The sequence below is a fragment of the Syngnathoides biaculeatus genome, chromosome 20, assembly GCF_019802595.1.
Source record: "Syngnathoides biaculeatus isolate LvHL_M chromosome 20, ASM1980259v1, whole genome shotgun sequence".
NCBI classification, from domain to species: Eukaryota; Metazoa; Chordata; class Actinopteri; order Syngnathiformes; family Syngnathidae; genus Syngnathoides; species Syngnathoides biaculeatus.
In genome coordinates this window covers 13,268,141-13,294,184 of record NC_084659.1, presented here as the reverse complement: position 1 = coordinate 13,294,184, position 26,044 = coordinate 13,268,141, and the positions used below count along the sequence as shown (strand labels likewise).

General features: G+C 44.4%; 3 protein-coding genes across 6 annotated transcripts in view; 2 read left to right on the top strand and 1 right to left on the bottom strand.

Annotated features, from left to right (window-relative positions):
• Window positions 1–17,131, bottom strand: part of cdk17 (cyclin dependent kinase 17) — a 31,932-nt gene extending 14,801 nt beyond the window's left edge. The window contains exons 1-4 of one of the 3 annotated variants that reach the window (XM_061806581.1): window positions 16,786–17,131; window positions 12,671–12,708; window positions 3,981–4,125; window positions 1,702–1,866 (exon numbers count right to left, since the gene is read on the bottom strand). In XM_061806581.1, coding sequence (XP_061662565.1) covers window positions 1,702–1,866; window positions 3,981–4,107 — 292 coding nt within the window. In that variant the 5' untranslated portion in view covers window positions 4,108–4,125; window positions 12,671–12,708; window positions 16,786–17,131. Of the gene's footprint in view, window positions 1–1,701; window positions 1,867–3,980; window positions 4,126–5,261; window positions 5,425–12,670; window positions 12,709–16,785 lie in introns of those variants that run through there. The other 2 variants (XM_061806580.1, XM_061806582.1) reach the window with 2 other exon arrangements.
• Window positions 17,132–17,811: 680 nt separating this feature from the next.
• phyh (phytanoyl-CoA 2-hydroxylase) lies at window positions 17,812–21,933 on the top strand. 2 transcript variants are annotated; one of them, XM_061807583.1, is made up of 9 exons: window positions 17,812–18,000; window positions 18,542–18,591; window positions 19,150–19,260; window positions 19,340–19,508; window positions 19,574–19,655; window positions 19,744–19,925; window positions 20,301–20,450; window positions 21,143–21,277; window positions 21,438–21,933. In XM_061807583.1, exons 1-9 carry the CDS (start codon window positions 17,935–17,937, stop codon window positions 21,489–21,491), a joined length of 999 nt encoding a protein of 332 aa, XP_061663567.1. In that variant the 5' UTR covers window positions 17,812–17,934; the 3' UTR covers window positions 21,492–21,933. The 2 variants fall into 2 exon arrangements, with proteins under 2 accessions (XP_061663567.1, XP_061663566.1); XM_061807582.1 differs by lacking the exon at window positions 17,812–18,000 and adding an exon at window positions 18,069–18,155.
• Window positions 21,934–23,088: 1,155 nt separating this feature from the next.
• Window positions 23,089–25,291, top strand: ucmaa (upper zone of growth plate and cartilage matrix associated a). The gene is made up of 5 exons (XM_061806751.1): window positions 23,089–23,233; window positions 23,846–23,896; window positions 23,978–24,070; window positions 24,329–24,427; window positions 25,012–25,291. Exons 1-5 carry the CDS (start codon window positions 23,176–23,178, stop codon window positions 25,098–25,100), a joined length of 390 nt encoding a protein of 129 aa, XP_061662735.1. The 5' UTR covers window positions 23,089–23,175; the 3' UTR covers window positions 25,101–25,291.
• Window positions 25,292–26,044: the final 753 nt, after the last annotated feature.

Sequence of the window (26,044 nt, the reverse complement as noted above, 5' to 3'; positions counted from 1 at the left end):
CCTCCGCTATGAGTCGAGCTTCCCTGGATCTAACGTGTTGCTACGCATCATCCGTGAATGATTTCACGGCGAACGTTGTCATCTTTGTCACACGGGTGAACGCCGTTTCGGCGACAGCGAAGGTGGGAGGTGCCCGTGATGGACGGAAAGCTCAAAAACGCTCATCTTTTCTTGTCTGCCAACAGATGTCAGCTGTTCCCTTTATGTATATCAGCGTGTTTTCTGGCCATTCGCTAAATTATGAAGGGATGACTTTTTTCCAAAAACATCCTCAGGGTCATACAGTAAAGCCTCGGTTTTCGAACGTCCCCATTTTCCGAAAAATTGTTTTTCGAATGAAAATTTAGACATTTTTTTGCTCCACTTTTCCAACTAAAATCAGTACTCGAAGGTCCTCATTTTCGAAAAAATTGGTTTTCGAATGAAAATTTCAACGTTTTTTGCCTTCTGTTTTCCAACGAAATTGAGTAGTCGAACACCCTTAACAAAACCCGTAAATGACATTGCCCGCGTCGACCCGCGACACGCTTTTTTATTGTGTATTCAAACGCCCCCAGAAAAAGAACAGAAATAACATAATGCACGTGGCGCAAGCACCTAACCCTAACCCACGACGCATTTGGTTATTGTCAATTCCAACGTCCCCCGTTGCCTACACTCAGAAATGACACCACGCGCGTGGCGCAACCAGCGCACTTTTGTTATTCTGTATAACGCAGCCTTTGTACACAGACATGTCCCGGTAGTCACTGTTGTTTTTCAACAACAACAACAACAACAATTCTGAGCATTAAAAAAATGTCAAGAAAATCACAAACTGAAAAAACTCAAGATGATGCTTTTACAGCTTCATTGAGAAATTTGGCTTTAAACACAATTACCAGGAATGTAAAAATGATAAGTTGAGTCCAAATCCCTACAAATATACATTTCCCCTCTAATATTTTTCTCACATCTACATAGTGATGCCAATAATGTGTTTGGCTGTAAAATCCAACTTTGCGTTCTTACTTTCGTCATTACAAAATTTTGGTGGTGAGAAAAAAAGGAGGCTTGTGCAACCCAAGAAAAAAAACAAGGCAGCGAGAGTGACAAACAGTCAGAGTTGATGCACATTTTTAGATTTCCCTTTGACCATAGAAAACACATTGAAAGCTGTGTTCATGCCCTCTCTCACTTTTAACCCCCAATCATGGCTACAAAGAAAACAAGTTGTTTAAAATTATTGTGCACTTTTGTTCATAAATCAAGTTTACAAGGCTGGGTGCCGACTCACTACAGATACGGCAAAGCACTCCCAGCCTAGTGTACTCTACTACTAAAGCATACATTTTAAGCAAAAAAAGGTATATATTTTTTAAATTCTCTTATTATATTAAGTATTTAAACTATACATGTATTTCTACTATGCAGTTCATCAGGAAAAGCTAAAAAAAATGCTTTAAAAAGCCAAATTTTTTAGGCTTTGAACGCATTATTTCTTTCGCCATTCATTTTAATGGGAAACATCGATTCGGTTTTCGAACAAATCCCCTTTTTAACTGTTTTCTGGAACAGATTGTGGTCGAGAACTGAGGCATTACTGTACATCAATGTTTCATAAAAAAAATATTACACATGGTCAATGGCTGTTATGAACTTTGTGAAAATGATACCACATTATTTTGGCCAAGTTAACATTCAGAAGCGTCAGGGCCTCACCCAAGCGACTGCCGTTGCGAGGAATGGACATGAAGGAGCCCAGGGTGCCGCCGATGACGCTGTGCGGCCGGCGGAGCGGCGGCTTCTTGAAGGAGCCGGTGTACTGGTGCAGGAACGAGTGCATGCTGTGGGACGTCGGCGGCCTGCCGTTCCTCATGAAGGGCTCTGCAAGACAACCGGGACGGTTAGAGGTTCCGTTGCAAGTCTTGCATCACGCGTGCGGGGTGGCATCCAAATGCACGCCAGGATGACTCAACTGACTAATTTAACCGAGACTCATGACAAGGTCAAAGTCATTCGCAAACTCTCTGAGACAGTCAGAAGCAAACCGGAAGCTTTTAACTTTCTATATAAATTTCAGTTTTTAAATACTGATGGGATGTTGCCACCTCACCTGCTGGCGTTCCAATTGTAATATAATAAAAATGTAAATGCCGGTGCTCGTCAGATTGTGAACGATGTGTTAGCAACTCTAAGGTGACAAGTTCCCAACCGACCTTCTCACTTAAAGAGCTGACAGTGTGTTGATGCTAAAGTGTGTGTGTGTGTGTGTGTTACGCAGGCTTTGCCCATGCGCTTACTCCCGTTACATAACTTCCATAAAGACCTCTTCATCCCGGTCACCACCGACACACACACACACACACACACACGTTTTCGTTCTCACTGCGTAATGGTCGGTGTTTAATATTTTAAATACACGCGATAGCCAGAAAGTCACTAAAAGCTGTTTTATCTCTACGGTCATAAAACATCAACAGATGGATGCGTACTGAGAGATTTAATCACCGGTGAACAGATTTGCAAGCGCGCGCACACAGAAGCATTGGTATATTTATAGTTACAAAGACTGGTCAAAGTACCGAACTCGTGAATTATGCATATTCAAAAATATAGATTTTTTTTTTTTCTTTAAGGGGATGAATTTTTGTTTTGAACGTGAACAGCTGCAACAGAAAATACATTGCAGTGACTGATGTGTTCAATCGCAGCACCAGCAAATAGCTAAATTGAAAAACTCTTTGGAAATGAAAAATGAAGACACGTGCGCACACTAACAGTCCAAGAACGACAATTGACCAAAAAGTGGGAAAAATTCCCATTTGTACAATTCAAGACATTAACTACTGCTACTCAGGTACTTTGGACGCATTACTTGTTGTCCATATTTACTACATCTAATAAACTTTTTAACAACTTCATTCCCCTTTCATGATATTTTGGACGACAAAAATATGACAACCATAGGAAGTCTTTTTTTTTTTCAAGTATTACTGTATGCCAATTAAAACATGTTCCCACAGCTTTGTTAACACGGATTAAGAAGTACCAGTAAAATAATATAAATAAAATAAAACACTTTAGATGGACATGTTTTTTTCCCCACATTAAGCCAAAAAAGCTGGTGGGGTGACAAAATACAACATGTCCATCAAATCCGTCCTGCAGATATTAATCCATCCATCCATTTGCTTTGCCGCTTATCCTCACGAGGGTCGCGGGGAGTGCCGGAGCCTATCCCAGACATCAACAGGCAGAAGGCAGGGTAAACCCTGAACTGGTCGCAAGCCAATCGCAGGGCACATCGAGACAAACAGCCGCACTCACAATCACACCTTGGGGCAATTTAGAGTGTCCAATTGATGTTGCATGTTTTTGGGACGTGGGAAGAAACCAGCCCTGTGACCCTTGTGACAATAAACGGCTAAGAAAATGGATGGATGGAGGATACTGGAGTGCCCGGACGAAACCCACGCAGGCACGGGGAGAACACGCAAACTCCACACAGGCGGGACCGGGATCGAACCCGGGTCCTAAGAACTGTGAGGCCAACGCTTTACCAGCTGCACCACCGTGCCGCCTCCAGATATTAATCCTTCAACATAATTAAGCCGTGGATGCAGGGAGATCGTTAAACTTCTCTGGCTTTCGGTTGGACGTGTCGCCGCTATCTGTTCATTTTGCTTTCAGACGCCGAGAACTCAACCGAGCTAAATCTCGACTTGGGGTTGACTTCACCTTTTGTCTATTTATCTCTTTTTTACATTGCGTTGTCATCCGCAAAACTTGAAACGATGAGTCTGTATTAACAGAGTAAGGATAGAAATCACAGAAATACATTGGTTTGGTAAACCAGGGGTCGTGGGGCCTCCACTCCCCGAGAGGGGTTGCGTGAGGAAAGGCATCTGGCGTAAAAACTGTGCCAAACAAATATGAGCGTTCATATCACGGGACAAGCCGAAAGAAACTTACTATACAGACGCGAGTACATGGCTTACCGTTGTCCTTGGTGCCGCCGTCCTCCATGGTCATCTGCTCGGCCAGCTCGGACAGCGACTCGTCGATGGTCTGACTTGAGCGCAGCGTTAACGACAGACGCTTCTTAATCCTCTTCATTTTCTCCATGGCGGGGCGGTGGACGGCCTGCGGGACAAACAAAACGCTCGGCTTTCATCCCCCCCCGTCGCACAAAAAAACAAATTTCACAAGGCTCGATGATGGAGAGCGGCGGGTGGGAATCCGCAAAATCCCTCCTCCGCTCAGACCGGCCCCCTAGATGAAGTTAGGCTCCTTTTAATCCCGTATTAATCGGCTCTGGGAACGCGTGAGCGGCACCTTCGTAAGCTCCCAACAAAATGTGAATAAAAGATGAAAAATCGCAGACTCCAATAAGGCTATTTTCGCTTATCAACCGGGGGGATTAGACTAATTAGGGGAGGAGACGAGGACTTCGTCACGCCGTCGTCGCTGATCCAGACGAGTGTTGACGCGGCGGCGTTGGCAGGAAACACCTTGCCCGATAGCCCTCCGGCTGCCGCCCGCTCATTGTGCTGCTGCGTCGACGCCCCGTCGAGTGTGCGTGCGCGCTAAGGGAGGAAAGAGACGGAGAAATGGCCCACCCGTCCCAGCTGACCCTCCGCGACTAATCTGGCTCACCCTCGCCGTCACTTCTTTCCGCTCATGACGCATCCCTTTTTGACAGCTTGTCATCCATGTCGGTGCACGGCGCAAGTTATTAATCATCGAGGGGTTCGTGTGCCGATTATGTATGACCTTCGCGCATCATCAACCTCCATCCCGCCTGGTTTTAGGCGCTGACGGCATTTTTGGTGAACGACAGTACACCCCGTGCTGCCCCAAACGCCCTCCCAGTCTGCAGCACTCGCCCCAGTTCGGGCCACGGAAGTGAAATCGTTGTTAGTAAAGTTGTCATTAATGGGGAATGCGGTTTCCATAGCAACTGTCACCCAATGTTGGGAATTGTCATTTTTCTTGCTTCATTCATCACAGCTGTTTCCATTTCTTAGATTCAAGGAAAAACATTTGATGCAATGTGTAACTTTTGTACTACTAAAACAAAATAAGAAAGCTTTCCTATCTCGACTACCCTGTCCAAATTTGCCTTGAAAAGGATCACCAATTTATTATATCTTGGCTAAAAATTAAAATGAAGAAAAAAACGATGAAACATTAACGTGGATTTACACGATGGCTGATTTTGCTTTTTACAGTGTTCAAACAGCGGCATGAAAAAGTCCCGAAAATTTGCACACACTCACCCAGATATATTCGGATCAAAACCCCCAAAAAGTAGGCCCTCTAAATATTTATATTAGCAATTCACAAATCCTTTCTGCTTAGAAAGAATCATGCCGCGCGACTGAAAATGTTTGCGCCGTGCGTTGTGCTCGTGCGATTGGCCCACTTTTGAAGGGGAAGTGTGTCATGCCAACCCCCTGATGCCTCTGTCACCATGCGGATCTGATGACCCCCCCCCCACACCACACCCCCACAAACACAGAGACAGTCACAAGTGCGCACTACACAGCTATACAACACCATTGAAGGGAAACAATGTAATGAAGATAGAAATTATGTGTCAAAGTAACGCCATGCTAATATAAAATTAATTCAGTTACACACACACACACACACACGAGCACACAAAGACAAAAAAGTACTCTTTGTACTGGGGACAGAGGCCCGCAACAGAGCTGGGTTTTATCTCTGCCGCAAAACAAAGGCTTATGATCCCAGTGTGCGTGTGCACGTGTGTGCGCAAAGCATCTGATTGCCTGTGATGGGAGTCTATGCGAGGGAATGTACAATGAAAATCTGGCAACTGCTACAAAGAGGGAATACCAACCCCCTCCCCTACTGCCTCTCTTTCATCAGCAGCAAATCCGGAAATATGGACCCACATTCTATAAAAAAAAAAAAAAATGGATAAAAACCTTCCCCATCTATCTGACCACCCCCCCCGGAAGCATCCTCAAGGCATCGCGGGTCGCCGTCGTAGGGGGGACGCATCACCCACACCAGGAGGCCTAATTAATGGGCCGAGAATTCCCACACGCCTCCGTCCCCAAACCTCCTCTTGCTTCCTTCTTTCCGCTTCTTTCTCGCTCATAATATCAGAAAAGAAATGAAAAGCGTCCTTCGCTTTGGTTGGAGAGTTAAAAAAAAAAAATGGAAAAAAAGGCGTTGATAGACGAGTGAGGCAAGAGCAGCGAGAGAGGGGACATAATGGCGTCTCTGTGTTTGCTCGAAAGCCATGAAATCAGCCGAGTGTACGGTACTACTTGGTGAAATAGCGAGCCGGCAGGCAAGGGAGCGCACTCATATTTACGTGGAGCGAGTGTCACTTCCAGTCGTGTAAGAACGCATTCCTCTCACCCAGCGGTAATATTTTGCTTGTTGAGGGATTAAAACTTGGGCCAGCCCAAAACTCGACCTGGGGTTAGCTTCTCGCCCGCATTTGCTTGAAATGAAAACACAGGCAAAGGCAGTGTGCAAATTGCCATCTGTTACCATGTAATTTTGAGCCAGAGCAACCCACAATCAAACATCCTCAACTGCAAAATTAGTGTCAATCAATGGCCAGAAATACTCGCCCAAGAAACGGACTATTTCTTCGTGACGTCAAACGTACCTCTGGGTAGCGAGAGAAGCAATCATCTCCCATACTGCTGCTAATTAAAAAATATTTAAAAAAAAAAAAAAAAAAAAAAACTTTGAGCCTAGATTATTCAGAAAGCACTAAATAGCTCCTATGAGTTTAGCCTTCCCTGCCAATTGTAGTTTTTATATGAAGTATCAGTCAAAAACAGTAATAAAAAAAATTGAAATTCAGAAGAGCGCACAATGCAATGCCTTATGTCTTTGTCCCGTTGTTACGACAACGAAAGATCTTGTTTCGGCTAGCTTTGCTCTTCAAAGTTAGTGCGCGGCTTCCTAACCAACACCACTCGAGTCCATCCAGGACTTGGAACCACACGTTCTACCGTACCGGGAACAGGAGACTCCGTTTCGAAACAAAATGCTACCCATGCAACCTGTGCAGAATAACGTCGAGCTCAAAGAAAGAACTGGTGGATTTGACGACTGAGTAGATCCGGTGAAAAGGGAACACTCAGACAAGCAGAATGGAATGGGGGAAAAAAAAACAAAAAAAAAAAAAACAAGTAAACCATCAGGCATGTACATATGACGTACGGCCATTAGGACGACGGAGGACAACAATCGACTGAAGGCTGCACTGAAACGCGTGTGAATGGAGATGGCCTTGAAAAAGCCTCTCTGGGATGAGTCAGCGACAGTAAACTTCAACCAACATGAAGAAAAAAATTGAACTCTTGCCAGCTTTTAGGAATTACTTCTCAGCACCATTCAAAACAACAAACAAAATACAAGGCGAGAACAAGACAATATAATTTACAACTCCTCAACTGTTCTCAACACAGTCCCTCGTTACAGACACACTCTTGACTTTTTGATAAATGCTACAGCGAGATGGAAAATCCGGTAGGTGAAATGTCACCTAACGCAGGTGCTGAATTTTTCTGGCTATGTCATGACTTTATCCATGGCCGGGAGAGGCGGTTTCACGGGCCCCCTTCAGTCATTTTTAAAGTGCCACTGTCATGAAATACATGATTTTTAGTATGCTATTAATGAAAAAACGGCAGCTAGTATGGACCTATCTGTTTTTTTCCCACCCCAAAAACATGATTTTGCTTTTTGGAACTCCTGCCAGGAAAATCCTCTTGAGGGATTTGTTTACGAGAAGAAGCAGGAAGTGACGCAGAGGGCAATAGCGCACTCAAGCAGTCTTGTCCGTTTCTATTACTTTTACCTGCTGGAAGGTAAATCGTCGTTTCTTTGTGTTAGCCAAATTTCCGGCTTGTTGTTTGAGATGGATATTGTTCGAACAATCGGGAGGATGGATTCGCTCTTCATAATTTTCAAAAAGACCCAGTTCGGTGTGAAAAATGGATTGCATGGGTGCAAAGGACAAGATCTTTGTAGGTTCCAAATGACAGGTAGGTATGCATCTTCTTTTCCTTTCAGCTTGTCCCGTAAGGGGTCGCCACAGTTTTTTTTTTGTTTTTTTTTTTTTTTTGGGGGGGGGGTGTAATCCTCTCACAATGAAACAAAAAATCCGCACACCTAAGTTAGGGGTGCTAAATGTATGTATGATGTACCCGTAAAAGCCGAGGACAGTGTCGGACAAGCCGCCGCCGAAGCCGTGCCTCGTCAGCTGCGATCACGACATCAGTTGGGGGTGGCTGATTGTGGCGCTGAGCTGGGGTGGCTGATTGTGGCATCAGGGCAGAGTGGCTCATCTCCGTCGCGGAGGTTTGGCCGAGGCATTGATGTCGCTCGCGAGTGGGGTTTGTTTTTAATCACCGCCGCGCGGAGGTGGCTCGGACAGGGAGGCGGTTTGGCCTTGATCCGCATATCATCTAAAGATGCCTTGAAACGATAGGCTAATATTGCCCCGGTCACTTCTCTCGGTTGTGAGATGTTCTGTTCTTCGAAAAGAGCTTCAGTGTCTGAAGTGGCGTGTTCGTCTCCTATAGCAGCTGGCACACCGTCTTCATAACGGCGAATGTCCCAGCGTGACGTCACGAACAGAAGATGCAGCCAATATGGCAACCACTTGGATGTCCAATGAGACTTCCGCAACTTTGCGCATGGATGACGCGCTCTACGCTCATATTTATTTTTTCATATAGACATTGAAGTGAATAATGTATTGTGTATTTTTCATTACAATATCTATTTTAGAATGTTTATAGGGATGACAGGTGGACCAGAGTGGAACATGTGTAGACACCGGGGAGTTTCCCCTTTATTGCCACACTAGAATGCAGCGTTATGTAAGACACACGAAGAAATCACCTCGAAAGACGTGAAAGTGCAAAAGGGCGTCACCTCCCTAAAGTCAACACGGTGGATCGATCCCTCCGATCGATCGGTAGCATTTGCTCACGAGCCTTTGATTCATTTCCGAGCAATTTAACCTGCTCGTCAGCAGAGGCTTTCAAAATAATGCACCGCTTTTCACCATGAATCGGCAGAAGTGTTTCAAAGGCTTCCAGCGCCGGCGGTACAGTCACAAGCATGTGTTTGTGTAGCCATGAGGACGCGCACAAACGCCGTCAGTTGCTGCTGCCCGGTCCGGTGGGTGCGCTCGGCTCAAAGAACCTTTTGTTTGCCCCGGAGAAGCCCGAAAAAGAGAGAGAGAGAAAAAAAAAGAAAAAATAGGGGGGGCGCTTCAGCATGACTGACCCTCTGGGCCTTGGCTGAGTTCTTGTGAGCGGCCAGAGCACAAAAGTAATATTATTATTAAATGACAATTAAATGGGAAAAAGAGGTGTTACAGAAGCATTCAAAAGGGAACTATTATGCTTTATTTTGAGGCATGTGTTGAAACTGGCAACACCGCCGGAGCCCTGAGCAACCATCGCCGCGTCTAGTTGCACCAAAACCGCATTTAACAAACAAAAAACTCGAATCTACCTTGGCTAAAATAAACAACACTCTTCTTAAAGATGCTTGGACAACTGCAAATGCAACAGCGGAGCGCAGCCAGACGTTGAATTACGACTTTCATTCCTTTTCCGAGCGAGCTTGTAACTCAGCCTACTCTTAATTAAACGAAATGCCAGGAATCTGTTCCTGACACACGTTCAAATAAGGAGTAATTCCCAAACGCACTGCACTACCCGTGTGCTTTAAGGGGCGTGGCCTAGGAAGAGATGCGCGTCTGCCCGTGAGCTTAACATTTGCAAACGTTCTCGTCTCTTTTGATAGGGGATTATGCCATCCCTCCGTTTTTCTCACTTCACTGGAGCGGCAGCGTGGGTGAAGTTTGCATGTACCTAAAAAAAAAAAAAAAAAAAAAAAAAAAAAATGCATTTACATTTGGGTCACTCATAATCATGGCTTCGCTGTACTGCATGTTAATATTGTGGCAACGGCAAGCAGTCAGAATTTTTTTTCTTTTACTCTTACAAACCACTTCATTTTACTGTTCAAAGAGTGGGGAAAAAAAAGGATATAAACCCAGGACAACTGTGACGAAAAGATAAGACTGATCATGTGGAAGGAAGGACCAAAGATAAAAGGCGGAGGAGAGGAACAGCGAGATTAAGGCCACGATATTTAGATATTTCGAAGACCGTAGCATAAAAAAGGTAAACGCAGCACATGATCGCCCCATGACAAACACAAAGCCGTCAGAGACCAAAATAATACTCCATTTTGACTGAAATAAAGCTTCTACTTTGTGCGTTTTTCTCTAAATTTGTGTGCGGCGTTTGAGGTCACGCCTCAGGCACTCTTCGCTAATCTTCAATTACTCAGGATAAGCCTCCAAATCAGCGGATCCAGTCTGCATTGTTATGAATCCGCAAACACACACAAGGTGAAAATCCCTCACGATGCAATCTCGAAAGACACTCGAGCAGGCGAAGGATCTCGCGCTTGACGCCAAGTCAAGTGAAAGTGGGCGACCGGGACAAACGGCCACCCGTCAACCTTTGCGGTGTCGCATTATACGGCCAAAAGGAAACCACTGCGGAGAAGCTAAAAATAGTCCTTTTTACCCCATTCTGGGTTTTGGTCTGTACTGACGCAGTGAACAATTGATGCGGGGCGACGCATTACCGCGGATGCCCAGTCTCTGTACACATGCTCCCGACATCATCCGCTCTTTTTTGCCCCGGTGCAGTGGACTGGAAGACCATCGCTGCGCTTCCTTCCACTCTGCTGTTGACATAACGCTCAACGCTTTGGGAAAAACCAGCCTCGACTATTGTACAGATTTAAACGCAGGAGTCGTATGACGTCAAATCTGTTTCATTTTGGTGACCTGCACTGGCGACATTTATGACAATTTGTCGGGATACGTAAGACACCAACAGCCGATTCCCTCGATAAAGTTCCAAATATCTCCGCTTCCCCCCCCCGAGGGCCATTGGAGCAGGTGGTCTGTCCTTAAGGCACCATGTTGGGTGAGCACTTTCCTGTCCTCGGGGCAAAACCGTGTTCCCGTGAAAGCTTGTTGCAAATCATCATATTGTACGTCTTTCTGTTAGTTCTGCTATTTGCAAGCTTTAAAAAAATAAAAATAAAAAGCCCAGATGAAAGACTTTCTGCCACGCTACCTTCCTGTTATGCTTTTAGCTGAAAGACTACTGTGCAATGTGTATCGTCGATATCGACCAGACTTGATGAAAATGCGATTTAAAAAAAAAATATACACAGGATTTTCTTCTCCTGAAGCTGAGGAAAAAAAAAAAAAGATGCACCCGTTCACCATTGTGATATGGAGAGTGTCATTTTCACACCTCTCAGTGTGAGGAAACTCGATGGAACAAATTTCTCACTGCGTTGGAAGCCGACTGCGAGAGATTCACAAGGGGGAGACCGTTGACAGGTTTTACTCGGTTTCGTTCTAGGACGCTTCCCGCAATATGTCCTGCTGTTTAATTTTGCTTTTATCCATAAATCAGCGGTGACGACGACTGCACGGGATTGGAACCTGTGCAAATGTGCGTGGGCCTGATTTTATCTTTCAGATAAAAAAAAAATAATCATAATGCGGTGCAAACACAGTGAGAAGCAAGGACAGGCTCTGATAAGAAAAACAAAGAACAATTACACCAAGGTAACTCTTTTTTTAAACCTTCCACTATTAATTATGACCCATGACCTTCACAACGCCAATTATTTTTAACCTGATTTTCATGAGGGGGAAATAATGTGACTTCCCAACAGGGCAAACCCACTCATAACTGGGATGCGGAGTTTGTTATGTTTGTCCAGTTTAATTTGAACAGAGGGTGTGTAGACTTTTGCGAAATATTCCAACATAATCCCTTTTTTTTTTGAGGGGGGGGATGTCAATGATTATCTCACTCAGAGGAAAGACATAGACATGCCTGATATAGATTAAAAGGTAATGCCACTGACGGATAGAGCGGAATTCGAGGTTAAGTAAGCGTGAAAAACTCGCGTCGTCTTTCTTGGCCTCTGTCCTGGGTCAGCGCTGAAGTCAATGGACCTTTCCGAGCTGTCAATCACTCGTACAATAATAGCCAATCAGACAGCCGCATTGTCTTAACCCCTGGCTTGACACGCCCCTGGTTGTCAGTAGCATGCGCTTGGAAAAGTTAATGTTATGAAGAAAATGGTCCTCAGATGAAATTCTGATCCAAGATATCCTGCTTGGTTACAAGGGGCCTGGTTGATTCATTTTCCAAAGCGTAAAACACAGTTGACGAAGTGTCTACGATGGATGAAGGCTTGCGGAAAACCGCACATACTAAGTAAATGTGTACAATATGGCTGGTTGTTCGAAGGTAAGCGAGGGAGAAGTATCTTCTCTGCCTTTGACTGAATTATTATCACAGCTTTATACATTGCAGGAGAACAACTTTCCCTTTGTTAGCGTATCACTGACCTGCTGAATGAAGTGTGTCATGTTTTATGCCGAAGAGTCACGTTAGGGATACGTAAATGCGCCATGTCATGCAAGAGGGATGTCTATTTGTAGCACGACGGACTTTTAAGATAGAGCACTGGGTTCCATTACGAGCCAAGTCAAATGAATACACTCACTCACTTACAAACACTACAACGATATTACTTTGGATTTTTCCACATAAAAAGTACTCACCCTGCTTTACATGCGCAGTATGATTCCGCTATTTGATCCTGTTGGATTTCAATATGAAGTTTGTGAGGTGTCAAACTTTTTTGCGTCGATCGCCAACGTTTTGCCGTAACTCTGACATTGGGTCCTGCTCTGTCCAAAATCTTAAATCCGTGTACACACCCTTACGTGAAATAGTTAAGACCTCTCTGTAGAACTCTCTTGGACAAGTCTGATCCATTTGGCAAAAAACATACCCCAATATTATCTGGACCATGTGATAGAAAATCCACTTCAAACATGTTCTGTTCAGTCGCCATTTTGGAAGCTTGTGGGACATGGCTAAGGTGGTGGAGCTTAAGATCGCCGTCGGAAAGGTCATTCTATTTCACCCCCAAGGGACATCGTTTGTGCCAATTTGTCAAACTCCGTCCCGCCCCCTCCCGCGCGGGAGTCGGCACATCAACACCTGTCCCGCTTTGGTGTGCAAATGGAGGCGCGGCTTTCACTCCGCCTGATGTTATTTCATCATGAATGAGCCACGGACTTGTTTATACGCCGACGTGACCCGAGCGTGCGCGCGTAATCCCCGTCTGACGCCGCTCCAACAAATGCCACCGTTTAATCCCCGGATTATGAGCCAATCTCGGCCTAGCCCAACTCAACCCTCGCACATCTGGAAGAGCGCCATGACAATGCAGACAATCTGATTTGAAGCGCACGAGTGTTACAGTCGAATGTGCGGCGGACTAGCGAAGGCGACGCCGCTGACACGAACCTCCTCCCTTCTGACGCCCGACGCCATTCGCGGAGGAGGACGAACGCTCGTTAGATGCCCGTGTCACATCGGTCTGATGGGATAGAGCGATAGAATAAACTCACACCGCTTCAGATTCTTCGCATAGTCCACATCCTTTCTGTAGTGCGTCACCCGGCACGGTTTGTATTCATTCCCAAGCCGCAAAAACAATATTTCCCGCGGGACGCCCTTTCCACGATACCCACTCAAAAGCGGACGGGTACTGGCCAAAATCTCAACAAGTGCGCACGTTCACCACATACAAAAAAAAAAAAAAAAAGAATGATTTGAACCTTATGTAAACGAAGGGGGGGGGGGGGGGGAGAGACAGAGAGCCAGAGCGGTTGCCAATAGCAACAGTGTTTTAGAGGCTGATCGTTAGCGAGCGCCGTCTGCGTAGCGGCGAAACATCGTGGGCAATTATGGAGGCCTTATGCAACTCGCGATGATTGTTGAAGTACATTTTTGAATATCCGGTTATTCATTCTATGCTCCATTTTAATTGCCACCGTGGGTTTTCTCCTATGTATGAAAAATAGGCACGTTAGGTTTAGTCATATTTCTATAGTGTCCTTTAAAGACAACATGAGGGTCATCCGTCATTTGCATATTTGTGCACTGCGAATGTCCGGTCACAAATGGACTCCAAAGTCAACTGGGTTAGGGTCACCTCCGGCCCTAGTGGGGATAAGCGGTATTGAAAACTGATGATTATTGTGGCAATCGTTGCTTATCAATTACACCGCATCTTACTTTGAGGTGTTCCCAATCATTTTACTACCTTTTTTTCCCAAAATAAGATAGCCAGATCCTGTAAAAATCCATCATATTGCTAAATTATTCCAAGAAAACTGAAAATTATCATCGCAGGATCCAACATATGACCAAAATAATCACTTTTCACCACTCGAGCTGCTACAAACTAGAATTGTCCAAGTAATACCGAGACCCAAGTGACAACCGAAAGTGAGGATTACAGTAGAATTTGTCAGCGTGTTGGGATCTGGGGTCAGGAAGTCGCTTTTGACATTGACTCTGGCCCTTAATGCGTTGAAAATGCGTTGAGATTTTTCTTTGAGCAATCACTACGGCTCTCAGAGGACTCTAAAAATGGAAGGTAGTATTCCATTCAAGTTAGCAAAGTCCTGTGAAGAGAGGTGTGAAGAGAGTAGAAAAAATAACATTTCATTTTAAGTCATCGTTTCAAACGTTGAACTTTCAAACAATAAGACTTGGTGCGGTCTTTCTGTTCTAAGAGAAACTAAAACCAGCACGTTCACGACAAGTAGGCCCACTCAGAGTCTGTGAGCCATACGTGACTGTCAACCATCAGTTCCAAGACACAAAAAGTACAGTGGTACCTCGGTTTTCGAACGTCTCTGTTTCCATATAAATCGGTTTCCGAACGAAAATTCAGCGTTTTTTTTTTTTTTGTTTTTTTTTTTTTTGCTTTGGTTTTCCAACAAAAATCGGTATTCGAACACCCCGACCAGCTGACCCGCGACGATTTGTTATTGTGCTTTCGAACGCACCCTCGAAAAAACCCGGAAACGACGTAACAACCAGTTGACCCACACACTCCTCTCCTGGTGCTGAAATAAGGAAAGTGGTGCGTAAAACTGTCGACTTCAAGAAGGATTCGAGAGCCGAGCACAAATCTGGCGTCCGTGTTTCGGAGCTATGGAAGAACTATGGCATGGTGAAACCGCCGATCAGCACCACTCTGAAACACAACGATGCCCTCAAAGCAAGTGATCTTGCTAAAGGAGCAACCGTGTCGACCAAGCAGAGGCCACACATCTTGGAGGAAGTCGAAAAGTTGCTTCTTATTTTCGTGAAACGAGTAGCAGTTCGCTGGGGAGATTGTTGGCGAGGAAGGGAGATGTCGTCTGATGACGCTGAAGGCAGGAACGATGTCTCAAGTACTGATATTAAAGCTATCTGCGCTACATTGGACGACATCCATAATTTTGTAGAACTTTATCACTTGAATAAAGCTGAATGTTGCAGAGCACTGCTAAATTTTAAGGATGTTGTCATGAAGCACTTCAGAAAAGTGCTTAAAAGACAGCAGAAACGGATTCGATCTTTGTGGAAAAAGGGGCGAGTCACCCCCACCGAAGACATCTGGAACTGTTGTTTTGCATTGCTTTTTTCTTTTGTTCCATTAACACTACCCCTAGTTGCAAGTTCTTTTTTTTACGTGAAGTACTTTCTGTACAAATAACCAATTTTTTTTCATTTTTTTTTTCCCCCCTCATTATTGCTTGTTCAAAGTTATTCTGCACTTTTGTTAAAAAAAAAAAAAAAAAAAAAGGTTTACAAGGCTCGGAGGCGAATCACTACAGATACGGCAACGCAGTCCCAGCCTAGCATGCTCTACTAGGCTAAAGCATACATTTTAAACAAAAAAATAAATATATTTCTTAAGTGATATAATTATATAAAGTACTATTTCTACTATGCAGTTTATTATCAGGAAAAGCTAAAAACCGCTTAAAAAAAACTGTTTTAGGCTTGGAACGCATGATTTCCATTTTCCATTCATTTTCAAACGTTTTGGTTTTCAACCATCTTTCTGGAACGGATTTTGTTCAGCAACCAAGGCACAACTGTAAATACAAGCAGTTCTACATGGCCTAAGAATGACGGGTAGGGGGATGCCAGGGTAATAATGACTTTTGTCCTCTGGGGCTGCGCCACCCCCGATAGCCAACAGCGTCCTACATCTGGATGTGGGTCAGAAAACACACTGACTGCTTTGGACACATGCACACTAATGAAGCAAACTGGGGTCAAACTGCACTATTGATACATGCAGCACTTTGGGAGAAGAAACGGGAGCAGGTGCAACTAACTCTTGCAACCTCCAAGGGCATCATGGGCATGGCAAAAAAAATATAATAACGAAATGAATTGGAAAACAACGTATTAATCAAGCGGCTGTAAAAAAGGGGAGACTTTAGGCGATTCGTCAATGATTGTGCAGTATTGCGTCGTAGCGCACTTAAAAGTGGCATTCCTATGAATTGTTGTTGTAAACGCAGTCAACTACTAAACAGTAACATACGGGTAACCATCCCACGCACACACGTTATGTAAACAAACTCAAATATTTGCACACCGCACAACGACTGAGGTATTCCGGGGATGAAACGGAAGGCATTTGTCGTGCTCTAACAGTACAAACGTGCAATCGCAATTTCCTCGTGTTGACATTTTTGTCGCCTCAAACCACTCCACAGCCCTCGTCTTTGCGGCCGAATTTCCTGGAACGTCGCGGACTCCACAACCGGACACAACAAATTGTTTCCACAAGGGCTATTTGAGAGAATTTTACCTATAAACGGTGAATTCCGTGGTTTCAAGCGGACCCTCCGGAGCTGCCAGGCCCGGATGCCCTCCTCCGCTGTATCCGCCCACAGAAGTAGGGCGAAAAACACAGCGAGCGCTCGGTTCCGACGAAACGAACCGGCGTCCCCGGAAACTCAACGAGGCGAGAGGCGACGGAGCGAACCCTTCGAAAACGTCTTTTTGATGGGGGAGGCTGCAAATCCTGCTAAGTGTTCGGAGAAGGACCTCTCCAGTCTCGGGGCTGAGGGACGGGAGGGGTGCTATCAAGCTGCCTGATGTCAAAACTCACAGGACAACAAAACTACTTCCTGCATTCTATCAAAATAAAAGCACACCAGTATCCGGTTTGACTGCATCCCCTATGCTTGTTCGTCACTTTCACGCCACGGTGCAATTTAAAATATATATTATTCGGGAATATTGAAACAGGATGAGAATATACATGTTGTCTTTACTTTTGATGGAAATTGTCCGTTTGGAAGCACAATATTGTATTATTGAACATCCTTAGCTCCAGTTGTGTTCCTCTATTGAGTCTATTTTATATCACAGACAAATCGCAGCAAACCAAACAAAAATATCACAAAAATGTGTGTACTGTACTATCAAAATGTACTTTATCACTAAGAGATACGGATTTCTATATCGAACATCATTGTTACACAGGTATTGTTACATTTCATGGTTTTGCCCATCAATATTGGCAATGACCCTAATTATTATTGTGAATAATTCATTTTCAAATTTAAACTTAAATGTCTTTGTACAATTTCCATATCTGACGGAATGGAGTGAAATTCCACATAATGAACACATTTTGAATGAACGTACAGTATTTAACGGGGATTTTGGTGTGAGGACGTCCCCTTTTGGGCAAAAATGGAAAAATCAGTGGCGCAAATAGAATTATGTTAAGATACAAATGTAATGCGAAAAAAATTACAGCGTATTAAAATAGCTTCAGATCATTGGAAGACGTTTTATTAGATTATTTAATAGGGAAGTTTGCACCCGACAGCCCCACCCCCTCCTTGAATGGGGAAAAAAAAAAAAAAACAACCCGTCTGTTATTTTGCTCTTTGACCTAAAACTCCGACAAGAGACGGGACAACAGCGTCCCATAATCGGCTGGACAATGTCTCGTGCTGCGGAGAGGCTCCGAGTGGTGGTCGGTCATCTCGATCGCTCCCCCGCGGTGGTCGTATCCTTCATTGATGGGCTCCCGGCCTCGGCTGACCGAATCTCATGTGGCCGAAAGATGTGCGTCGGGGCGCGGATTGGGCTGGCAACACAGGCCGAGGTCCCACCGGAGACAACAGGCCTCCCAGGTTGACCGTTGAACTATTGCGCATTACGGTATATATTTTTTTTTTAATCAAATTTTTAACACCCATGCAATCGACTACTTTTAGCATTAGTTGTAACGAGTGCATGTAACATTTACAACTAAGTAGACTCAACGCTTTTCTGCGACGTTTGCGTGTGAAATAATCGACGTAAAGACCTGGCGCAAACGGCCGAAGTTTTCATTTATTGTACATAGTTGAAATGATTTGCCAAGAAAAGTTACATCACGTGAGTTAAAAAAAGTTCGTAACCAAATTCATGCACCTATAAGAAAGCTTGACAAGCAGATGTCTCAAAATGTGAGTCATTTCAATATCCATATTGGGTTTTATTTTATTTTATTTTTTTATGCCATGAATATGTTTCTGCTTTTATCCTTGACTGAGCTCCTCCAGGCAACACCGACGTCTGCTCAAACCTACACTCTTGACGCTCCCAAACTAAAGTAAGGACAACCCTGCTAAAAACTTTTCTATTGAAATTCTATATAAATTCTGTCGAATTTGTTTTGTCGAACTTTTGCTTTGATTTTCTAGACAATTTCGACAGAACAAAAATGTTTCTATAGAAATTCAATTGGAGTTGGGTCCTAAAGTTCTTTAGAAATGTTCGATACAAAATTTTCATAAGGGAAAGTTTATCGAGTTGGGAGGCCATTTAACGCAGTTACCTAAGAGTTGATATCCCCTTTTTGTTTTGGGTTTTGTCTCAGTTGGTGTGTTCTGTTTATGTAAGGGTTAGTTGTAGACTTACTTAACTTTTAAAAGAATAAAGACAAATATGACTCACATTACGGTTTGATGAGAATGTTCATGTTAATTTATATTCTGGAAACTTTACTTCCTTAAATGTCACTAATTGCGACAGCTCAGCAGTGCATTTTTGCGCAATTGCTGGACTGCAAGAAACCATTTTGTTTTGAGATTTGTCGCTGGACCGTATTATTTGGACACTTTTGACACCAAATAAAAAGATGAGAGCTGATCGGACCTCTCTTTGTCAGATACACGCTAGATAATGACCTGCTGACACCCGAAGAGAGGCTCCTATATGAGCAAAACGGATTCTTGGTCGTCAGGAATTTGGTGGCCGATGACGACGTCGCCTCGTTCAGGTGACAAACTGCGAAACGCGAATGCACGGAATCAAAAGTGACACGGGATTGGTCACCCGCGTTTCCGAATTGTCTTCAGAAAGGAGTTTGAACGCATTTGTCAACAGAAAGTCGCCGTTCCCGGCTTGTTAGTGATGAGAGACGTCGCCATCTCTAAGTCAGAGTTTGTTCCGGATCAGAAAGCCGTCACCAAACTGCAAGACTTCCAGGAGGATCCTGAACTCTTCCGGTACTGCGCCTTACCGCAGGTACGAAACGCGTTTTTACCTCTGACCGCCGCCGGGAAGTAAAAGCTGACCTTCTGCCTCGTCAGATCCTCAAGTATGTGGAGTGTTTCACTGGACCCGACATTATGGCAATGCACACCATGCTCATCAACAAGCCCCCCGACGCAGGTGTCAGAATGCCCCCCCCCCCTCCCCCCCGATCTCCAACCGTAATAAGGGAGTGTTAAAATTGCTCATCCGGGTCGTGCGTTGGCAGGTAAGAAAACGTCCCGGCACCCCATGCATCAGGATCTGCATTATTTCCCGTTCCGGCCGGCCGACCGCATCGTCTGCGCCTGGACGGCGCTGGAGCGGGTGAACAGGCAGAACGGCTGCCTGGTGGTCCTGCCGGGAACGCACACGGGGGCGCTCAAGGAGCACGACTATCCCGATTGGGAGGTAAGGCCGCGGTGGGCGAAGTTGGGGAATTAACTTATTCGAGGAGTCAAAGAAGGGAAGAAAGAAAGGAATCAAAGGTGTACGGGAAGGGAAAGCAAGGATGAAGAAAAGGAAAGAAGGGAACGGAGGAAGGAAGAAAACAGTTGATGTGAAAGGAAGGATGGAATCCAGGGAGGTTTAAAAAAAAAAAAAAGGATGGTTTGAAAAGGAGTGAGGGAGGAGGCGGACAGCAAGAAATGAACAAGGGGGGTTTCAATGCCGGAGTCAAACCTGTACCATTGCCCTTGAAACCCTAATTTGAAAATGTAAACCCTGGCGAAAACCTCTATTTTGAAAAACCCTCCTCTGAACTCCCTTAATTTACCGTGTACTCAGGGTGGGGTGAACAAGATGTACCACGGCGTGCGCGACTACAACCCACAACACCCGAGGGTGCACCTGGAGATGGAGAAGGGGGACACCGTCTTCTTCCACCCGTTGCTGATCCACGGTTCTGGAATGAATCAGACCCAAGGATTCCGGAAGGTACCACTTTATCGGGAATGCATCCGCTCTCGTGTCCGAACCTCATGGATGACATATGACGGAAAGATATTGCGTTAGGGGTTGCACGACTTGGTATAACCCCAAAGATTGTGCGTCACATAGCGTAATTTCCGGCCCATAAGCCGTGACTTTTTTTCCACACACTTTCAACCCTGCTGCTTATGCGGTGATGCGGCAATTTTTTTTTTTTTTTTTTTTTAACGGCAGCAAGGGGGGCACTCGAGCGGGAACGCTAAGCGTGAGACCGGTGGAATATATGTGCCGAGAAGGTGACTTTTACCGGCCCGGCCCTGTTCGCGCTGTGCTAGTGTGTTACTGCCATGTCTCAGTGATTTTTACCAGAATGTTTTTTTCACCGGCCCTGTTAGCGTTAAACTCTATGTATACCGACTTTCTTTGTAAATATCTCATTTCAGCGTGGGCACTTGCGGCTTTCACACGGCTGTGGTGTATGTACCAAATGGTATTTCTTTCAGAAATGTACCGGGTGAGGCTTACAACCAGGTGCGCTCTGTAGGCCGGGAATTACGGTCTTCATCTTTTACACCTGCTCTTTTTCCACTTTCATATACAACCCGTGGACCAAACTCAAACCCGTAGGAGACCTTTTTCGGCCCCCGGGCCACATGTGCGACACCCCTGCCCTGACGGTGCACGTTTGCAATTTTCAGGCTATCTCCTGCCACTACGCCAGTTCCGACTGCTACTACATCGACGTGAAGGGAACCACGCAGGAAAACATCGAGAACGAGGTGAAGGAGATCGCATCCAAGAAGTACCCCGGCGCTACCGATGTCACCTTCCAGGTCATTTCATTTCAGAGGAGTGCACGTACATTTCAAATTGCAATGGTTTACTTCCCTCAACACGTAGGCTACAAGATTGATTTACGGCTACAATTATTGGTGTAAATTGAACATTTATCGGAGACTTTTCACTGACGACTCTTTTGTCCCCTAACTGCAGGACACGTGGGCTTTCCGAAGCCGCCTGGTGCAGGGAGAGAGACGCGGACTTTAAGACGACTTGCTGCTATTATTGTACAAGAACAGATCGTGTTCGCTTTAATCACAGAGCTAAAGGTTGATGATTAATATTTTGAACTTACTTGATTCATCTTGCCATGATAGTTTGAAGCATTGACACACAGCAGCGCACTTCAACTGTGTGGGTTTGTTTTGTCGCCTTTCCCGCATTTCCGTCGTGCGCGTGGTCTTAACAGACTGACAGCTTTGAAAACGATGGCCTGCGGCATGTTGATTCTAGGAAAAAAAAAAAAAAAAAAGAGCACATGGGCCAGTGGAAAAAATATTCTTCAACTCGAGACTCGCTTTAAGGGACACCGTTCAAGTGACGAATGTATACGAGATGTTTTCACGATGATTCATTTGAATGTTTTCATGATAAACGAAAGAAATGCTGCTGGAATCATTTGTATTAAACGTTGACATGGAGCGAAAAAGGTCTGCATGGTTTCATTTCCACATCACTCATACCTGAAACGATAATGAGAGGGTCCAAGACAAGAAATGCACACACGCAGACTGCCTTGCGAGGGGAATTCGAGATACCCGAGCGGTGAAGATCTGCTCCAATGAGCGTCTGTCATTAGTTTTAATAGTCCCTGATGGGCCCCGCCTGGACGTCACTCCTCATTCGTGTCGACTCACGCACAAATATTGGGACGCTAGACAAATAAAACAAAGGCATGTCGCTTTGTACGCCCATCTTAATTTTCTCGACACATCACCCATTCTCTGTTCTTCACTATTGTCAAAAAGTAGCACAGTTTCAGTTTTCGAGAGAAGTTTTAGTATGAGCCTGAAGTGCACTTTCTTCTTCTTTTCCTTTCGGTTTGTCCCGTTAGGGGTCGCCACAGCGTGTCATCTTTTTCCATCTGAGCCTATCTCGTGCATCTTCCTCTCGAACACCCACAGTCTTCATGTCCTCCCTCACCACATCCATCAATCTTTTCTTTGGTCTCGCTCTTTTGCCTGGCAGCTCCAACCTCAGCACCCGTCTACCAATATACTCACTCTCGCGCCTCTGAACACGTCCAAACCATCTAAGTCTGCTCTCTCGAACCTCGTCTCCAAAACATCCAACTTTGGCTGTCCCTCTATAATGAGCTAATTTCTAATCCTATCCAACCTCAGCATCCTCATTTCTGCTACCTCCAGTTCTGCTTCCTTTCCTAAAGCGCACATTAACCTTTGCAACTTCATTCCACTTTCCCGAACATTTTCAATGCACCTCCAACTGTTCAGCGTTTCAGCACTCTGTAACAATCGTGCTAAAATGTCACCCGAAAGTTTTGTGAGCAGAGTATATTTTATATCTACTGCAGAGTAATGGTAAAATAATAACACTTATCACTTTTGAATGTATCCAGTACTGATTTTTTTTTTGTGTGTGTATGATGAGGAGTTATATTTTTTTTTCATGTTGTCTTGTTTAGTTATTACCAGAGAACTTTTTTTTTTTTAAAACGAATTCTACTACATTGTTAAAAATTCCTTGTACTGTATGTACACACTTAGATTATATTAGAGTTCACATTGCATCCATTCTGGTCCTGTCAAAGCAGGACCTCCCCCATTTCAGACTTCCTCCCCTCCCACTTTTCTTACTTTTCTCTGCACATCGCCAATTCCAAGCAAAGTGCTGGCAACTTCTGTCGGTGCTCTGTTCCCACTCTCCCGAGATGTCCCGAAGCCCGGTCTTCGCTGTGTCTTGCCTCACCGCCGTCCTCATCCTCACTTGTGAGTACCCTCTGCGAGCGGGTTGGCTACCCAAGGGGGGGGGACGAGATTGTTTGAGGATTCAAAGCGGATGTCATTAAATGTGCAAGGGGGGGAGGGGGGGGACAATTCTTACCTGCCATATGTCTTTATGCATTTCAGGCTTGACGTAAATATCGGGATACTGTATTTCTAAACATTAACTATATCTTGAAAGGCAGTTTTTTTAATAAGTAAAATTGTAAATTCTGCACTAAAGCTCAAGAAATCTTTTTCCAGTGTTACATTTTCCATACTGCTTTCTGGAAACACCAACAAGTGACTGTACATTTTATTTATTTTTTGCAAGAAAAAGAAGAAAATGAATACAGCAGACGCACAGAATGCAGTATACATTTTCTTACAAACAGAAGCAGCAGCAGCACAGATAAAGACATTATGGTCTGATCACGTAGCCTGTTATGGTAAACTTCCAATCCAACTACAAATCCAAAATACTTCCACATAGTACCAAAACAATTTTAATTATTTCACGCAGTTTTCCCCAACTTCTGTCGACTGAAGCTCATTACCGCGTCCCTCGCGATACACTGGCGACATGTAGTATATGAATATAAATAACTCCTTTTACAGTTTGCGGTATCGGCGAAAGTGCGGACGACCTCAAACCAGCGGATGCTAAAGGTGATACTCGCAAAAACACAACACGTAAAAAGTCCCCGCAACTGTAGTCTAACCTTGAACTGCCGACCTCTAACCCTCGAGTGGAAACGCGGCCCGTCTTCATGCCCGAGGCGGACGCCGCCAGCTTCTTCAAACGCCGCAGTCGGCGCTCGGTGAGATTCTACGAGCAGCTCGGTGAGTTACGCACTCGGGAAATAGGGAAAGCGAAATATTAATCATTAATAATGGCTCGCGCGTATTCGGACAGAGAGGATGATATGAGACGTGCGGCCGAAAACATCTGGCCTGACTGTTAAGTCAATCAGGTGTTGTTTCATCCAGCACAAGCGTCGCACACACACGGGCCGAAAGAAGGAGTCACGGGATGCTGCGGAGTACTGCATGTCCCCCCCACTAACATACGTAACATGCACGCTCGTCATTTGTTTCCAGCTGAGCAGAGAATGCACCGGGCAAACTCGGAGCGTCGGAGGGAGTACAACGAGGAGCAACGCGACGAGTACGAGAACTACGCTGAAGAGGACCGCGACGGTAAAAGCTTTTCACTCGGCGGCCCGGTGACACGTGAGCGCAGACGTCGCGGGGAGGCGGGCGCTTGACCGCATGGAATTAAATTATCTATTTATCTCATTCTAGATTTTTGAATTTTTGCCAAAGACAAACAGCAGTTAGGGATTTCATTGATTTTTTGAATTGGTCAATAAATGCAGAAGTCAAGCACGACAAATACAGATTGTTTCTAAATAATTACCCTTAAAAAGAAATATTCATATTGTTATTCTCTACCCATTAAAATGTATCACAAGGGTACACTTGCACATTTTAATGAGACCTAATACGAGTTGGATTTTTTTTTTTTTTTTTTGCCTTCACAATATTACAAATATTACATCCCGTTTAAAAAATGGCCTGCATTTTATCACTGCTATTGACGGCTGTTTAATTCAAATATCCGTGCTCACATGGAGAACTGTGAGTGAATGACTTAATTCTCATTCATACACATTTGTATTATTGAACATTTTTCTCTTTTCAACTCATGCTGACAGCACCCTGTATTATGATATTGTCGCTACGTTTGACTCATTTCCATTTTTTCCCCTTGAAACCCACAGAGCAAGGGGAACGAACGAGGGAGAAAAACGAGCAAATTCGAGAGTACAACTACGATGGGCGGTACCCTCGTTACCACTGGTTTCACTGAGCATATTAACAGCTAGTAGAAACATCTATTTTAAAATAGCTTGAAATGTTTAAAAAAAAAAAAAATTAATAAAAATGGAGCACTCAACAGGACACCTACAATTGATTTTCTGCATTGTGTATTACTGTATTTTTTTTTTTTTTTTTTTTGCATGGCACACTTCCGAAAAATAAAGGGAACACTCTAAAACATTCTTGTTTTAGCTGTTTTTTCCATGCACGTACAAGTTTAATAAAAGGTTAGCGTTACTGTTAGCCGGAAGCATTCGTAACAACCCCTTTCCTACTTTTTTTTTTTTTTTTTTTTTTTTTAATTTTCACCATGCACTTGATTTTCTGTGAGGGAACGCGCCGGCTTCAATTGGCTTCTACGTATTTGTGGTGTGACTTCGCTGAATTGTCTGTGCCACTGATGCATTCAACACACGACAGCCTGGAATTTTGGGTATGCAAATGGAATAATAGCAACAGGGAGCTGAGCTGCACAAGACATCAGGCTGAAATTATTTCCAGAGTGGAAAAGGAGAAGAAACTGCCAAAAAGCGCTGGGTAATTGCTCTGAACTGATGTTGTCCGATTAAAAAAAGTACGTACAGAGATATCACCTGAGACTCGGAGGTTGGTGTGAGCCAACACCTGGAGAGGATTATAGAGGGTTGTTTTTTTTAATGTCTTCACGCAGGAGACAAGAATCCCATTTAATGTACTTTAAGAGGGAAAAGTGATGAACTTAACAGCGCTGAAAAACTCACACTGAAAGACGAGTCCATTTGTCATGCATTTAGAAAGCTGAGATGCCCTCCCGGATCCTTTCAAGTACACAAGCACCCATTGTCTCTGAACACATCTTGGAAATATGATAAATATTCTCTCAGGCCAGCTGCGTGATTTATCGCTCCGTTTTTCCACAAAGTCACAGTCAAGTATTAACTTCTGGCTTTCCGG